This window comes from Anser cygnoides, chromosome 3 (genome assembly GCF_040182565.1).
Source record: "Anser cygnoides isolate HZ-2024a breed goose chromosome 3, Taihu_goose_T2T_genome, whole genome shotgun sequence".
In the NCBI taxonomy this organism is placed as follows: Eukaryota; Metazoa; Chordata; class Aves; order Anseriformes; family Anatidae; genus Anser; species Anser cygnoides.
The window spans coordinates 50,743,665-50,758,462 of NC_089875.1; the positions used below are offsets into that span (position 1 = coordinate 50,743,665).

At 43.4% G+C, this 14,798-nt stretch overlaps 1 protein-coding gene across 2 annotated transcripts; it reads left to right on the forward strand.

Moving 5' to 3' along the window:
• The first annotated feature begins 437 nt into the window (after window positions 1-437).
• On the forward strand, window positions 438-14,252 carry STX11 (syntaxin 11). 2 transcript variants are annotated; one of them, XM_013186810.3, is made up of 4 exons: window positions 438-518; window positions 9,011-9,207; window positions 10,394-10,555; window positions 12,310-14,252. In XM_013186810.3, exons 3-4 carry the CDS (start codon window positions 10,438-10,440, stop codon window positions 13,179-13,181), a joined length of 990 nt encoding a protein of 329 aa, XP_013042264.1. In that variant the 5' UTR covers window positions 438-518; window positions 9,011-9,207; window positions 10,394-10,437; the 3' UTR covers window positions 13,182-14,252. The 2 variants fall into 2 exon arrangements, with proteins under 2 accessions (XP_013042264.1, XP_013042268.1); XM_013186814.3 differs by lacking the exon at window positions 10,394-10,555.
• The last annotated feature ends 546 nt before the right edge of the window (window positions 14,253-14,798 follow it).

Sequence of the window (14,798 nt, forward strand, 5' to 3'; positions counted from 1 at the left end):
GACAAGGGGTATTTTTTTGTTTGTTTCTGCTGTGTGCTTTCAGGAACGGCCAAAGTCATCAGAGATCAAGTCACCACCCCAAAAACGGGCTAAAAAGGGACCCGGGCGCCCCGTCGGGCAGGAAAGGGCAGGCGGCGTCCGCGGGGCGGGCGGCAGGGAAAGGGCAACCTCAGCCCACCCACACTTCCCAGCACCGGCGGGGCGGGCTTTCCCCCGCCTCAGCAAGCGCTGCGAGCCCTGCACCGCCCCGAGGGGCGGCGTGGGGCCGGGGGGCAGGAGCAGGAGGAGGAGGAGGAGGAAGAGGAGGAGGAGGAGGAGGAGGAGGAGGAAGGGGGCCCCTCCCGTCCAGCCGCCCCTCGACGGCAGGGGAGGGGCGGGGCTATGCAAATCGCCCCCCTCTCGCAGCCAATGGGCGGGCGAGGCGAGCCGCGGGGGCGGGGCGCCCCGCCGGGACTAGCGCTCGGCTCGACGGCGCGGCCGCTCCGACGGCGCGGGGAGCTCGGGGAGCGCGGCGGGCGGTGAGTGCCGGGGGGCGGGAGGGAGGGAGGGAGGGCGAGGGGAGCCTTCCTCGCTGCCTTCGGGCGGAGGGGAGGTGGGACCCCGGGCACAGGGCATGGCGAGGTCTGGGGGTGTGCTCTGGATGGTTTGGGGGAGCTGGGGTGTCCCACAGGGGGGCAAAGGGCCAAGGGATTGGTGAGCAGGTGCCGCAGTTAGCGTGCCTTGATTGCTTCCTATTAATTAGCACCCATTTCCTTGCCTGCCGTAGAGGGCACGGTTGAGGTGGCTGCGTGTGTGGCTGCGTGGTGCCAGCAGAGGAAATGACTAGCAGGGTAGCGCTGGCCTGAAACGGACATTTCTGGTTCCTGTTCTGGAGGGGGTATTTTTGGAGCCGACTCCTTCTAAGCTGTCAGGGATGAAAATGGAAATATATGGGTCTTTACGATGAGAATTTGAAGGATGCTGCCTTCCTGTCAGTAGTGTTACTTGCTATTTAAATAGTTTCCTGTAGAAGTGGTGAGGCTATGAGATGACCGTAACTCTTCTCTAGTCAAATAACAGACAAAAAGTCTAACAGGCCAAGCAGACAAACGGGGTAAAGCTCTTCCGTAAGAAAGCACGCTTCAGATGCCCAACACTTCTGAAGACTTTTTTCTCACCTCGCTGACTGCGCTGTATGACCACTGCTCTGAAACCGAAATTGCATGCTAACTCATATGACAAACGCGCCCGGTGTTTTGGCTGGGGCTAAAACTAGGAGTTAACCTCTGTTGTCCTAAGAGATCCTTATCGGGAAAATAAGCATGATACAGAAGATCTCTTGACACATTAAGATGGGGATGATGTGATCTGGGCACTGCAGATAACCAGGGTGTTGTGGAGCCCCACTGCGTAGTGTATTGCAGTCTTGAAGATTTTGGGTGGCGTGGGGTTTGGCTCGTGTCACCTGCATTGCATTACGCACGCTGTTTTTGGAGAGAGAAGTGGGAGAGAGCCTTCTGTGAGAAAAAAAGCCATGCTAATTTAGCACTTACCGTAACCTGCTCCAAAAGGAGAAATGCTTGTTGCAATAATGGAGAGAGGAGAGATCTGCTGGGAGAAAGGTTTCACCAGGACTGTTCCCTGGCATGGGCACACAGCAGGACTGGGGGTGAGAGGGAGCTGGACAGATCGTGGAAATGTAAGGCCATGGAGCGATTTTAAGACGTGACCTAACCCATTCTGGGGCACTGGAGCAGTGCATATGAGCCAGACCTGCAAAAGGTTTCTGTAGCCCGTTGGTGTCCTCTGAGGAAGAGGGCTCCATGGTGTTCCTGTGGAGAACTGATCCAATTTTCAGGCAGTCTTAGCTAGTTCAATGTAAATCTCATGTGTGAATCAAACGGATGACTTTTGTTGACATCGTTTCCTTTGTTGACATCGGAAACACAAATAATGATTTCTTTTCATAAACTCCTTTTATACATTAGAGTGCAGAGTCTCTCTCCCTTGTATTCTGCAAGGAACAAGCTTACATCCTTCTCCTCTTCCTCCGGAGCTAGATTTTCTAAACCTTTTGGAGTCACTATCCTGTATTCTGTAGTTTTCCTAGTCTGGTAACGAGTGCTGGATGTGGTATTCCAACTGAGGCCTTACCTATGCTAAGCAGGGTTAAATGAGTGCTTCCCATGCCATCTCTCACATAAGCGATGTATTTTTTTATTTTTTTTTACGAAGGCATTATATCGTGAACTTGCTTCTTAGCTTGCAATCTGCTATGACGCCACTGATGCTTTCCTGCTACCAACATGGGTATTCCCTGCTTTGTATCAATGCAAATGATTACTTCTAAATGTGCTACACCTTGAATTTCCTTTTAGTTATGGTAGTGCTTCTCTTACTTGACATGATGATCTTAAGTCCCAGTTATGTCTCCTTCCCTCCACCACCAAACACTTGCTTCCACTTTCTCCCAGCTCACAGAATCGTAGATTGGTTGGGCTGGAAGGGACCTTGAGGACCACCCAGTTCCACCCTCTGCCATGGGCAGGGATGCAACCCACTAGATCAGGTTGCTCAAAGCCCCATCCAGCCTGGCCTTGGTTCAGGGTCATCTGGAGACTGTAAAGGCTCAAGTTAAGTTCTATTATCCAAACTGCTAATTGAGAATATGGATAACCTGCTAGCCTGACAGAAAGCCATCATAGTGTTGGCATATTCAAAACCAGTTATGACAGAAGATATATGCTGTATCAAATATGAAGGTGCTTGTCCAGATGTTCAGATACACCCTCTGTTATCTTCTATCTGGCCCATCAATTTCTTTGACTCCTCAGTCATCCATGTAGTGCGGGGATGACAGAACACGGTGCAGAAATTACTGAGGCAACGTCAATTTAATCCAATAAACCCAACTCAGCACCAAATGCTGGATCACCACTGCTACATGGTTTTGTGGAAGGGCCACTTCTGGTGATGTGTGCACCTGGGGCTGCCCCCCAGGCCGTGTCCCCCTCCATGAGCTGTCCTTGGCCAGCAGGAGCATTGCTGAGGGGCAGCTGTGCTGCTCCTGCCCCCTCTGGGACCCCCCCGTGGCACAGGGGGGCTCCACGTGAAGCCAGCAGCGCAGTTCAGCTTCTTCATCTGTTTTGATAGCTTTTGCTGATTGTGTCAAGTGGCTCGCTATCTCATCTAGCCTACCACACGCAGTGTGGTGTGCTTCTCCTCTAGACCGTATTTCTGCAGTTTATCACGGAGGGGTGGTGTCACGTTTCTTGACTTTGTAAGGCTTATCATGTGCTCTCGCTCTATCTGCTAAGCCAGTTAACCCAACAGAGAAGCAAGTCTAACTGATGTGGTTTAAGATGGTTCTGGACAAATACATGTTGACAAAAGCCGAGAAAGTAGAGACTACTTCCACTTTTTCTGCTCAATCTTTCATTTGTGCCATATTTGTGTTAGTGACAAACCACTTATTTTTGAATACAAGATTAAAGCCTGCTTGAGCTTTGGGTATGCCCAGTCAGGGATCGATCACCCAAGAACTGCTGGCAATACATGGCTAATTACATCCGTATCTCATCTCAGTGGCACTGCTACTTTGAGCAGGCCTGTGAACACCCGTGGGCTGCTACGGAGTGTGGAGTAATTGCTGTAATGCCTGCCAGCGCCCAGCGTGCCCTGGGGCTAAGGCTGTGCGTGTGTACCCGTGTCTGTGAGGGACACTTCTGGACCGAACCTATTTTGCTCCAGTTACGGTTGGGTACATTTAGCAGTAGGACGCAGAACTGAGCCTCATGTACAGCCCCACGTGAACTAATACCAATAAAGCACCCTATGCTTAACTGTAAAGGGATTTTTTTTAGAGAAGAATACTTGATCCCAGATTGTAACACTGTACTGTAAGTGGTAAACATATGCGTATTCAAAAAAATAATAATGTTGTTGTGCTAATTTAAAAATGCCTGTAGAACATTTTGCCTCTGACTGATGATCACATGCAACCTCATACATCTACGCAGATGCCAACATAATGCCTTAATGGCCTCTAAATGCCATTTGGTAGTAGCAAGAGGGCAGTTACATAACCGTGGTCGGTACCTGTCTGTTCGCTGAGCCAACCTGTGTCAGAGCTGAGGTGACTCGTCAGAGCCCCAGCCCACTCACAGCGCCGCCGTGACAGCGCCGCCGTGACAGCACCGCGCCCGGTGTCCTCGCGCCGTGACTCACCTGGTGCTGAGCTGCAGTAATTGCCAAGAAACGCATGGATGGCTGGCTCACAGCTTACGTCGGTGGCACGTTTCTGTGTTACTATTTGCAAGGCCTGAGGTGGTACAGTTCAAGCTCCCCCATCTCTGTCCAGGTCCATTTTGACTGAAGACTTCAGCTTTGCCTGTCTCGGGAGGAAAGGACATGCTGCAGTAGTTAACCTGCAATACACTGTGAGAAGTATTTGAAGGAGAGTAGTAATGTTTTTTTTTTATTTTTATTTTTCTCCTCCTGTGATAAAATGCATTCCCATGACGTGTATCTGCTCTTTTTAATGGCACTCCGTTTTCAGAAAGCTGGGCACATTCAGGTCCATCAGAGTCAGCTCACAGGACTCCAAGTTTCCAGCAATTTATCAGCTTTTCAAAACCTGAAGTTGCTAACTGTGTGGTTTCTAGCTTCCTTAGGAAAAAGAAGTGGCTAAATTTGGGGTACACATTAGAATTCCCTATCCTTATTCCATTTGTATGTAGAAGCATGATGATTGTTAGAGGGAGCTAGCAATTTTGGTTTTCAAACGAGGCATGTGAAGACTAGCCATTTTTTAATGGGCCATGTAGTGAAGATCAAGACACTTTTTTGTCTATAGCCCTGGTACAGGTCTGCAGAGACAAAAATAAATCTAGTTATAATTGCTCAGCAGTGGCACTTGCCAGAAACGTGTCCAGAGAAGCTACTGAGAATCCATCTTATGTCTGTCCAGGACGGAAAATTTGTCAGTGGTGATCCACAGCTCCCCAGTGAAAATGTAGACAGCCCAATAGATAGTAGCAGCCGACATGTATACAACAGACCGTCCTCTCTAGTGCAAGAATAACATTTATTTAGCATGTAAACTGTGTAGTAACTAGGCAAAACTTCATTTTTTTTTGCCAGTCTCTTCATAAATATCTGAAAAATTATACCCATATTATGTGTGCATTTAATGTATGCCAGCTGCTTCTCCTACTTTTGTTGCTGGTGTCTGGAAAACCTGATAACCAGTCTATGGAAAATAACAAGATAGTTAATATTGCTGAATATGTCTGGGAAATATGGGATGCATGCTTGGTCCTTGAATTTGTAACATGCTCTGGTGCAAAAATTGAGAGTTACTTTACATTGAAGAGATTGAATACTGTTGAAGAAACCTGGCTAAGTCAAAGAACCTCTAAAGCTATCAGTCAAGCTACTATTGCCTCATTACTTTGAGTTAGAGGCAACAAACTATTTGAATGCTAATTTTTTATTCCCCTAAGCCTTTCTAACTAGCCTTTATGGTATGAAAGGAAACAAGGGAGACATGGAGCTTCAGACACTGCATGGTCTGCAGAAGATGGAGCTCTGCCTGTTTCTTTGAACGTACCAGCTTGTAAGAAATAACTAGCTCTGGTGCAAACTGAGAAGTTGACGGTTCATGCAGGCTTTTGAAAAAAACCTGCCCTGAGACATTAGCAATTGCATACACTTCTCGACAGTGTGACTGAAAGTGTGAGGGGATATCCTGCTGTAAACAGACTTTGACTACGCAATGAAGTGGTTGTGTCCAATATTCTTCGGATACAGTTGTGACTTCTTGCTGGATCTCTGTAGCTCTATAACTGGTGTTCTGTGTTAACTGATGTATTTGCAATCCTGAATGCATTTTGTGTGCTTTTAGACGTTGCAAAATACGATAAAATCCAGAGAAAATGATAACTTCCTTTCAGTGAGGCTACAAAAAGATTTTGACATGCTGATTTCTATCATAGTCGTCAATGTCAGAGCAGACTATACAGACGTGGTCTTAAAACAGCTCCAGAGGACAGTGTCCTAATCACAATATTACAATTTTTTTGGTGTTCCCTCAAGTTTTTGTAGATTAGAAGCAAGAAGAATAGAAGAGATTTGACAAATTCAAGCCTGCTCTTTTACCAGTGGTGGAGGTGATTGAGGGGGTGGGGAATTTGGTCTGGAAGGATGATTAGCATTCTGCTCTGAGTCAATTAGAAGCTCTTTGGTAAAGAGGAAATCCTATTGTAAACAATAGTTCATTTTCCAAGTTAATATCTTCTAATCTATTATAGGAAAACAAATACCAGGCAAAAAGATTGAATCTGCTCTAAAAGAGAAAGATACTAGAAAACGATTAAATCTGAGACTGCAGCTCTTAAGAGAAAAGCTTCATCTGCATTTAACGCTTGTTGCTATAAATGACTCAGATTTCTGCGTAGCAGCAGTGTATTATTTGCCTTGTAATTGAGTATGTTTGACTCCACCAATTTCCATCAATACTGCATAGTCCACAAACAGTATGTATGGGAAGTCACTGGAATGTGCTGATACACAGCTGGCTATGAAGTAATTCTGCCTAGAAGCAGATTATTTCCTAATTGTTCACCGCTTGTTTCTTGGGTCACGTCTGTCATGTGTCATGCAAGCAATAGCCTGTGTTATTCAGAGGCAGGACACCAGACCAGGTGAACCACGTGGGTTTATAGGGGAGTACATGGTGACTTTTACCTTCCAAGGGAGAGAAGAACTGCAAATAGAAATAGTTTTTAAATGACTTGTTTTGAAGTATCTGTTCTTCCTCAAAAAGGCCACTTCAACTGAAGTAAAACCTTCATCTTGTAAGGTCCTACTCAAGGATGAAAAGATTACTGACTAGACTTTTGTTGACCCACAAACTGCTAGTAACTAGTTGCTGCCTTTTATGAATGCTGTAGAAAGAAAAAACCCACATTGGCTTCCTTCCCAGCTGCTCGTGATTCAAATATGGATGCTGTGCTGAACCTGCTGGTTTATTTCACTGTTCATCTGCAAACTCAGTGGTGCAGATACACAAATGTTAAAGCTGAGCCAAATATAGGTGTGCAACTCATTTGCTTTTAGAGAAATAACTTTCCATTCTTTCTTTAGTTATTTCTGCTTAGATAACAGGATGCAGAACATTAGCACAGTAGTGGAAATACGTGCTTGTAGTGCTATGCATAACACGCTCTTACAGCTAATTTCTGTTACTGCAAATAGCTTGTTTTGTCAGGCATGTTGTGCTACAGCAGCTAAGGACTCCTCTTTGTCTGTACCTGGGGCTAGTGGAATGGGGCTTGTTGCAGTTTTTGACTTTCAGAGTGGGTTTCCTTTTCTGTCTGAAATCTCGTGTCCTGCTGTCTGACTTTAATAGGATAGCTTGCATCTTTCTCGTGCATCATGGGAAAGCTAGTCATAGTGGTGATTCATACCAAGAAGCAGCACGCTAACGTGAAGATACGAATACTGAACATAGCCCCAGGTGACTGTACTTGGTGGGTACCTGGCTTTGAAGTTGTAACCTTCTCAGTTTGTTCTCTCTTTTTTTTTTTTTTTTCCCAAGCTCCCTTGAGCTTTCTGTTTTCCAAGCTGAACAGCCCCAGCTCTCTTGGCCTCTCCTCACATGGCACCTCTGACCGTCTTGGCAGCCTCCTTGGGACTCACTCCGTTGTGCCCAAATCTCTTATGCTGGGGAGGCCCAGCGTGGACACAGCACTCCAGATACAGGTGTCAGGTGGGGGGGACCACTTCCCTTGACCACTTCTGCCACTCCGGCCCAGCATGCTGTTGGCCTCCTTTGCCACAAGGGCGCATCACTGACCCATGTTCAACTGGATGGCCACCAGGACCCAAGGCCCTTCGTTGCACAGCAACTCTCTAGGCAGGGGGCTCAGCTTCTACTGCTGCATAGCGCCCTGTATTACGGGAGAGAGAGCTGAGCCTATCACTAACAAATAGCAGTGTACTAAGTATTAATATATGGCTGTTTTAGTTACAACAGTGATATTAACATGTAAGTAAATGTAATTAAACTTTACTGAGTAACAGCGGCATCTGATAAAGGAGGTCAGCATTTCTAAATGCTGATGGGTTAAGCTGCAGCTTTTCAGATGGCTGGTTCCCCCTGCTTTCCCATTGTTTTCTGTTCGTTTCAGCAATTTCATGTCAGTTCTGTCACTGACTCTATCAAAGGAATGTTTGGAAGTTATTGGCCTCTCTCAGGAAGAGCTGGTTCCCCTTTGTTTGAAATGGGAATTCGAAATTGGGAAAGACTTCCGTGGTGCCATTGTATTCGAGCTGGCTCTTTTTCTTATGAAAATCTCCTAAATTTTTTCCAAATTACGAGTCCCTCAAAACAGCAGTTTGCAAATGCCCCACATGAGTTTACTGTTGTCAGAAGGCTGAAGCCTAAATATTTTCTTGCCTCTTACAGATCTCTTTGGCCAAATATTGCAAATGCTAACCTAAAGATTAATTGGGCATAACGGCATACACTGATTACGTCTTCTCTTACATTTGTGGAGTTTATGGCCTAGTGTGATGTCAAAATGCATATAGTCATCCTCTTCCTGTTCTCCACCTGTCCAGGCACTGTATGTACATAAAAGCATCCTGAAAATGTAAAGGCTAAGTGGGAGGCAGGCTAGGTGATGGACTTTAGAAACAGAGAAAAAGGGACAGGACTCATGGAGAATGAAAGAAGACATCAAAAAGTCCCCGACTGTGTATAGAACTCTGAAGTGAGGCTTGAAGAGGGGGCATCCATTTATTAGGACAGAAGTGTGGTCACTTTATCAGTAGAGTCATTACCCTGGCTGGTACAGGTCCTCCGTGCAGAGTTAAAGGATCCTAATATTGACCACTAGTAATGTATGTTTTGGTATGTAGTTTCAAAAATAACATAGGCTTTTAGTGCTAAGCACTGAGAAACTGGGAAAACCCAGGCTAAAGATTGTTTGTGAAACTTTAATTTGATCCCTCTGTTCATATTTAGAATTGGATTCTACCAGATCATAGAGATCGTGGGTGGTGCTGCATGTATCTTTGGAGATGAACTTCTCACAAGTGGCCTAGATCCATGCGTTCGTTCGCTGATGTCCAGCTGGTTACATCAGGAGCTCACTCGGCGAAGTGCCTGAGACTTTGCAGCAGTGACTGAAGTCAGAAGGAGCTGACTTCTGAATTTACAAGGTACGGAGAACTGTGCTTCAAGTGTCTTAAGTTGGCATCATAACTCATCAAGTGTGATGGTGTTGTCCTTGATCACTCTGTGCTGAAATCTGTGTCTGCAGATTGGGCTGTTAGGACTGCCTTCCCCAGAGGACTCCAAGGAGTTTATGGAGCATTCCAGGGATATCACAGGAGAAAACACTGAGGAAATGAAAAGTAGTAACACAGTAAATGAGATATCTAACCGTGAACTGAATGATACTAAATTTTATGTTGTACAACTTTTTTTTTCAGCACATATAGATTGTAAGCAGAGACTTGGTGGAAGTGATGGGATGCACGACAGTGTTTAATTGCATGATCCTCCTGTGCGTAGGAGACATTACTGTGCAATCTGAGTCCACATTTGACAGCTCCTTACTCTTATTTTAATGTTTGACTTTTTATTCTTCCATGTTATATAAAAAAAGGCAAATTTTTTACAGAGATGTTGCAGAATTAGTATACACATGAACTTATTACAACATTGGTAATATACAGCGTGAAAATTACTATGTTTCTGCTTCTCCCTTTCTTCCTACATTATTTTATCTAATACCTTATATTAGTTGTGGGTGAGAAAGACAAACTACAAGATGCACTTTTGAGGGTAGGGGAAGGAAGGGTAGACCTTTTCCTATAAAGTTATGAGCTTATTATGCAAGAGTTCTTACTCAGTGTGGTTTTGTGTTTAAATGTAAACTTTCCCCAGTCTTGGCCTAGAACTCTTGCTTCAGTTTTGAGTAGAAAAAAAAGTTATTATATTGTACCAAATTCCTGATGTAAGTGTATGCATACTTGAGAGCATCTCTGAATTAAAATTGTTGGAAGTCAGGGGTGCCTGAAGTGTGGAAGAATGCAATATAGTACCTTGTAGATTTAACCGTTCTTAGGGTATTTTTCCAGAGAAGTGCACCGCCTTTGTTAAGCACATAAAATAATTTGTAATTATTGTTGAGCCAGTTGTCATAGTGCTCTCTGTGCAGTTTTCTTTAGGAAGTTTCATCAAATTTCTTTGAAATTCAGTTTTCCTCAAGTTCAAGAAATGGTAAGCACAGAGGTAACATAAGCCTGCACACACATGATTTAGATTACACCGATGGCATCTTGCTTCTGTGGATGATCATTTTAAGGTTTGATCATAAAAACTATTGTTTGCTGTTTCCAGATGAAGATGTTAAACATAAAAGAATAAACTGCTGAACACAACGCATGTTCAAGGATCAGACTAAAACAGGGAGGATCGTAAACGCTAGGGAAGCCAGTGAGAGTCAGGAATGCAGTCAGACTAGCAACGTGGCTCGTTTTCAGAACCACATCTACATTTCAGGTGAAAAATATCTCAGAAACGGTTAGTGATTAGAAGAGATCTAAATAATGCTGAGGCTGTGAGATGTTTCTTTATTTGTTCCCTTTCCATCATATGAATATGTTCCGCTAGAATATGGTCCGCTAACAAATTTCCAAACATGAAGGGTAGATATTCTTGTTGCAGTGCCTGTAGGTAAACTTGGCCATACAATTTTAAAGTCAAGTACTTCAGACTTTAAAGCTGCCCGACGCAATTTTGTTTTCGTTTTAGGTGGGGATTTTTCACCTTGGTCTTGTGGCATGAGGTGTAATTCTTGATTTTATTATTGCTAAGGGAGGAGGTGGAAAACCTTTCACTGAAACCTTACAGCTTTCTGTGTATGATTGAGTTGCATCTATGTAATTTATGCTTTAAATTCAAACAATTCTTACATGTGTGGATTCCTGAATGAAAGCTCATTTCTCAGGATATCGGTGGACTTTCTTGGTTTATATTGCTTGGAAAAGAATTGATTTAAGTTGAAACTCCTTCTTTGCACCAGTGTAAATATGATGCTAATCAGGACGCTTCTCAAGACCAGTACATACCCCCACTGAACATGAGCCAAAGAGGTTGTGTCTGTGATGAAATCTTTTCTCAGTCTCCTCCCCAACATCTTTAACACATCTAACAATCCCATGAAATAGGTTATAAACTTGCAATCTTAATTCACACTGGATTTAGGCCTATTGTCCTGAGTACGTTCACATGGGACTTCCCTTAACCTGGGAATAACTGATGATCCTAAGAAGGGATGTGTTCACAGCTGATAACATGCTTGTGAAGGTACTTTAATTCCTGAGGTAATTAAAAAAAAAAAAAAAAAAGAAAAAAAGATTCTTGTACATAACAGAGATCTGGAAATGTTATGCTTGGTGTTACTTTTTAATTTGGTTCTCTTTCCTGTTCATTTAAATGATGTCATAGGTTGTACAGCATTTGTGATGGGAAATTTTCAGCTTCCTGCTTGCTGTAGTGCTTAGTAAAGGGTTCTTGCTGAAGCTTTCAGATCTTACTTTCTGCAAAGGTTTTAGGTCTAAAGTTTCAAGTAAACAACATACCTAAAGGAGATTTATGTCTTGTTACTCACCTGGTCTGTACAGAGTACTAATTCTGTAGTTGTCTTAGTGAAGTTGCAGTTAAGTCTGAGACAAAAATGGAAAACAGATCCTGATGTGTACCATGTTCCTTTATTCTTTCTGTAAGATGTTTCCATCATACAAAAACGAACGGTTTCTGTTTCTGAGAGGCTTCTGCTCTCCTTCCAGGAAAGGCAAACTTAGAATGATAGAGGACCTGTGATTATTTGGGGTAGTTGATGCAATGAAGGGTCAAGATCTAGAGGAGATTTCTCTAGCGAGCAAAGGATAGGGGAAGCATTCAGTTGTTGGTGCTTCTACACCATCTGGTAGCTGAAGGCTTTCCTATCATTTACTTGAGTTAGTTGCTTTTTTTTTTTCTTTTTTTCTCTAGGTGAAAGACTACTGTTTTATCTTACTATTCTTTTGGATTTGTCTTCAGGATTTGTTGTCTTCAGATCTGCACTTTTTTAGTTTCTAAGCAGAGTACTCTAGCACCAAAGTTTTGGGTTTGAGATCCATCAACTCCTAAAATGCTGTGAGCAAATTTAAATCTGATATTTTGGGTTATCTATAATGTATGATTAGTTATGAACTTGCAAACCAATATTTTTATTTACTATAAAATTGTTTCCTACTTTTCCTGTTTTCCAGGCAGGATGAAAGACCGGCTAAACGAGCTGCGTGAATTTGCCAGGTTACACAACCCCGAGTTTTCTGATAGTGAGGAGGATGAAAATTCACCCCGCGACATTCTCTTTTATGAGACTGATTATGCCTTGGAAACCCTTCATAAGGATATACAGACCATCCGGACAGAAAATGACCTCCTAAAAGAGGATGTCAAGCGGCTCAAAAAACAAAACAGCCGCTTCCTTACTTCCATGCGGCGTCTCAGTAGCATCAAACGAGATACTAATGGTATTGCCAGAGACATCAAGGCCCGTGGAGAAAGCATCCACAGGAAACTCCAAATAATGAGAGATTTCAGCGAAGATGCAATAACAAAATATGGGATTATGTCTGTCATTGCCAGGGTAGCAAAGAACCACTATGTGGACCTCATGCACGCCTTTCAGGAAGCTATGTTTGAATACAACGCAACGGAGATGAACCAACGGGAGAACTGCAAGATTCGAATTCAGCGGCAGCTAGAGATCATGGGCAAAGACGTTTCTGGCAACCAGATTGAGGAGATGATTGAGCAAGGCAAGTGGGATGTCTTCTCTGAGAACCTCTTGTCTGATGTTAAGGGGGCTCGCTCAGCCTTGAATGAGATAGAGACACGTCATAAGGAGCTGGTGAAGTTAGAAAGTCGCATTAAGGAGGTTCACGAGCTCTTTCTGCAGGTGGCCCTGCTGGTAGAAGAACAGGCAGACACCTTTGACGTCATTGAGATAAATATGCAAAATGTTGAGGACTATGTAGGAGATGCCAAAGAACAAGTAAAAAAAGCTTTAGAATACAGAAGAAAACACCCTCTACGAACAATCCTCTGCTGCTGCATATCGTGTTGCCGAAGGTGACTATCCTACTGAAGCTATCACGGACCAACCTGAATGTCTTCAAAATCAGATATTCTTTACAATGATTTTTCTTTAATGACAACCCGTAGAAGCACGGGGGCTATTGTGCAGTTGTTTTGTTTTGTTTTGTAACTTGTTCCTAAATGTGCTTAAAGGTAGTTCTATTTATGGGCTACTAGAAATGTCGGTAAAGCTATTTTTAATTATTTTTAATTGAAATGCATTCTCTTGCTGTAACTAGAGGTGCAACTATTTAGAAGATCTCAGTGCAATGATACTTGTTTCAGGCAAGAAAGAGGAATGAAGGATGGGCTAATAACTTAGCCTGGGGAAGATGAGAAATTTGAAGAAGCAACCTTATTATTCAAAGTGGTCTGCAGGCAGTGCATACTTAATGCCTGTGGTGACAGAATACACCACAGAATCAGGAGGTTTGAATTTTAACTAGTTTGGAGCCTGCTTGTTGCAAATACTTGAACAGATTTGTGCTCTGCTCATGTGACAAAATACTGAGCGTGTTAGCAGGAGCAGGACACAGAACTCGTTTCTGTCCCTGGAAGTGTTCAAGGCCAGGCTGGATAGGGCTTTGAGCAACCTGTCCTAGTGGGAGATGTCCCTGCCCATGGCAGGGGGTTGGATTGGTCTTTAAGGTCCCTCCCAACCCAAACCATTCTGTGATTTCCCTCTGTTACTGGGCTTAACAGAAGGCTGCACCTTAAAACGTAATAGGTGTATTTTGCTCATTTTGTGTGCAAGTGATTGCTTTTGTCCATTTTGAGCACCCACACTGTAACATTGATGCATCTCACTGACTCTTATGAATTAAGCTACTGATAAACTAAATTTCAAACCTGCTGTGCTCTTAGTCTTTAAATACATTTTTCTGCCAATTAACAGGTCAGTCAGTAGAAGAGATACATGTGATGGCCCTCTTTAAATGCACCCACAAGGAAACAACAGCTGGGGTTAGAGAAAGCGTCTAAGGAGTCTCCTGTGCTTGCACGTACACACAAGCAGTTTTAGTGGAAGGATTATCCTGTCAATAGACTTTTAATAAGCATTGATTTTAATATGGACATTTTGTATATATTTTATATAACATGAAGTATTAAATTTATTAACATCCACTTTGACTGTTATACAAAAACTAAGGCTCTTCTCCCGTTACTAGAAATCTCCACCTGGGAAAGAAAATAGAATTTGGGTGTATTCTTCAGTGTATTCAAAGGAAACAACATTTTAATGTCATTTCAGTACTCTTTTCAAGCTTAAAAATAATCTCTCCTTTTGTGTAAGGAGAGTCTGCCTGCAGTTGGTTTGGCATACGAGGAGGGAATAGAAAATTTGCCGCCCTGGAAACCACTGAGCATTGTCAGTGAAGTATGTATTCATAAGGTCTGGGGAGCGATTATAGCTCCTACTTCTGGAAGTTTTCCAACTATGATATTTCTAAGTGGCTTCCTGATACACTGTGATTTATTGCTATCCTTTGAATTAATGCAGGACATTTTTTCAGAAGTTAGTGACTTTTTTTTTTACTCTGATCGTATTTATACCTATTTTAACAAACGTATTTAAACATTTCAAGTATTTTGTATTTGGGATTTTTACTTGGAA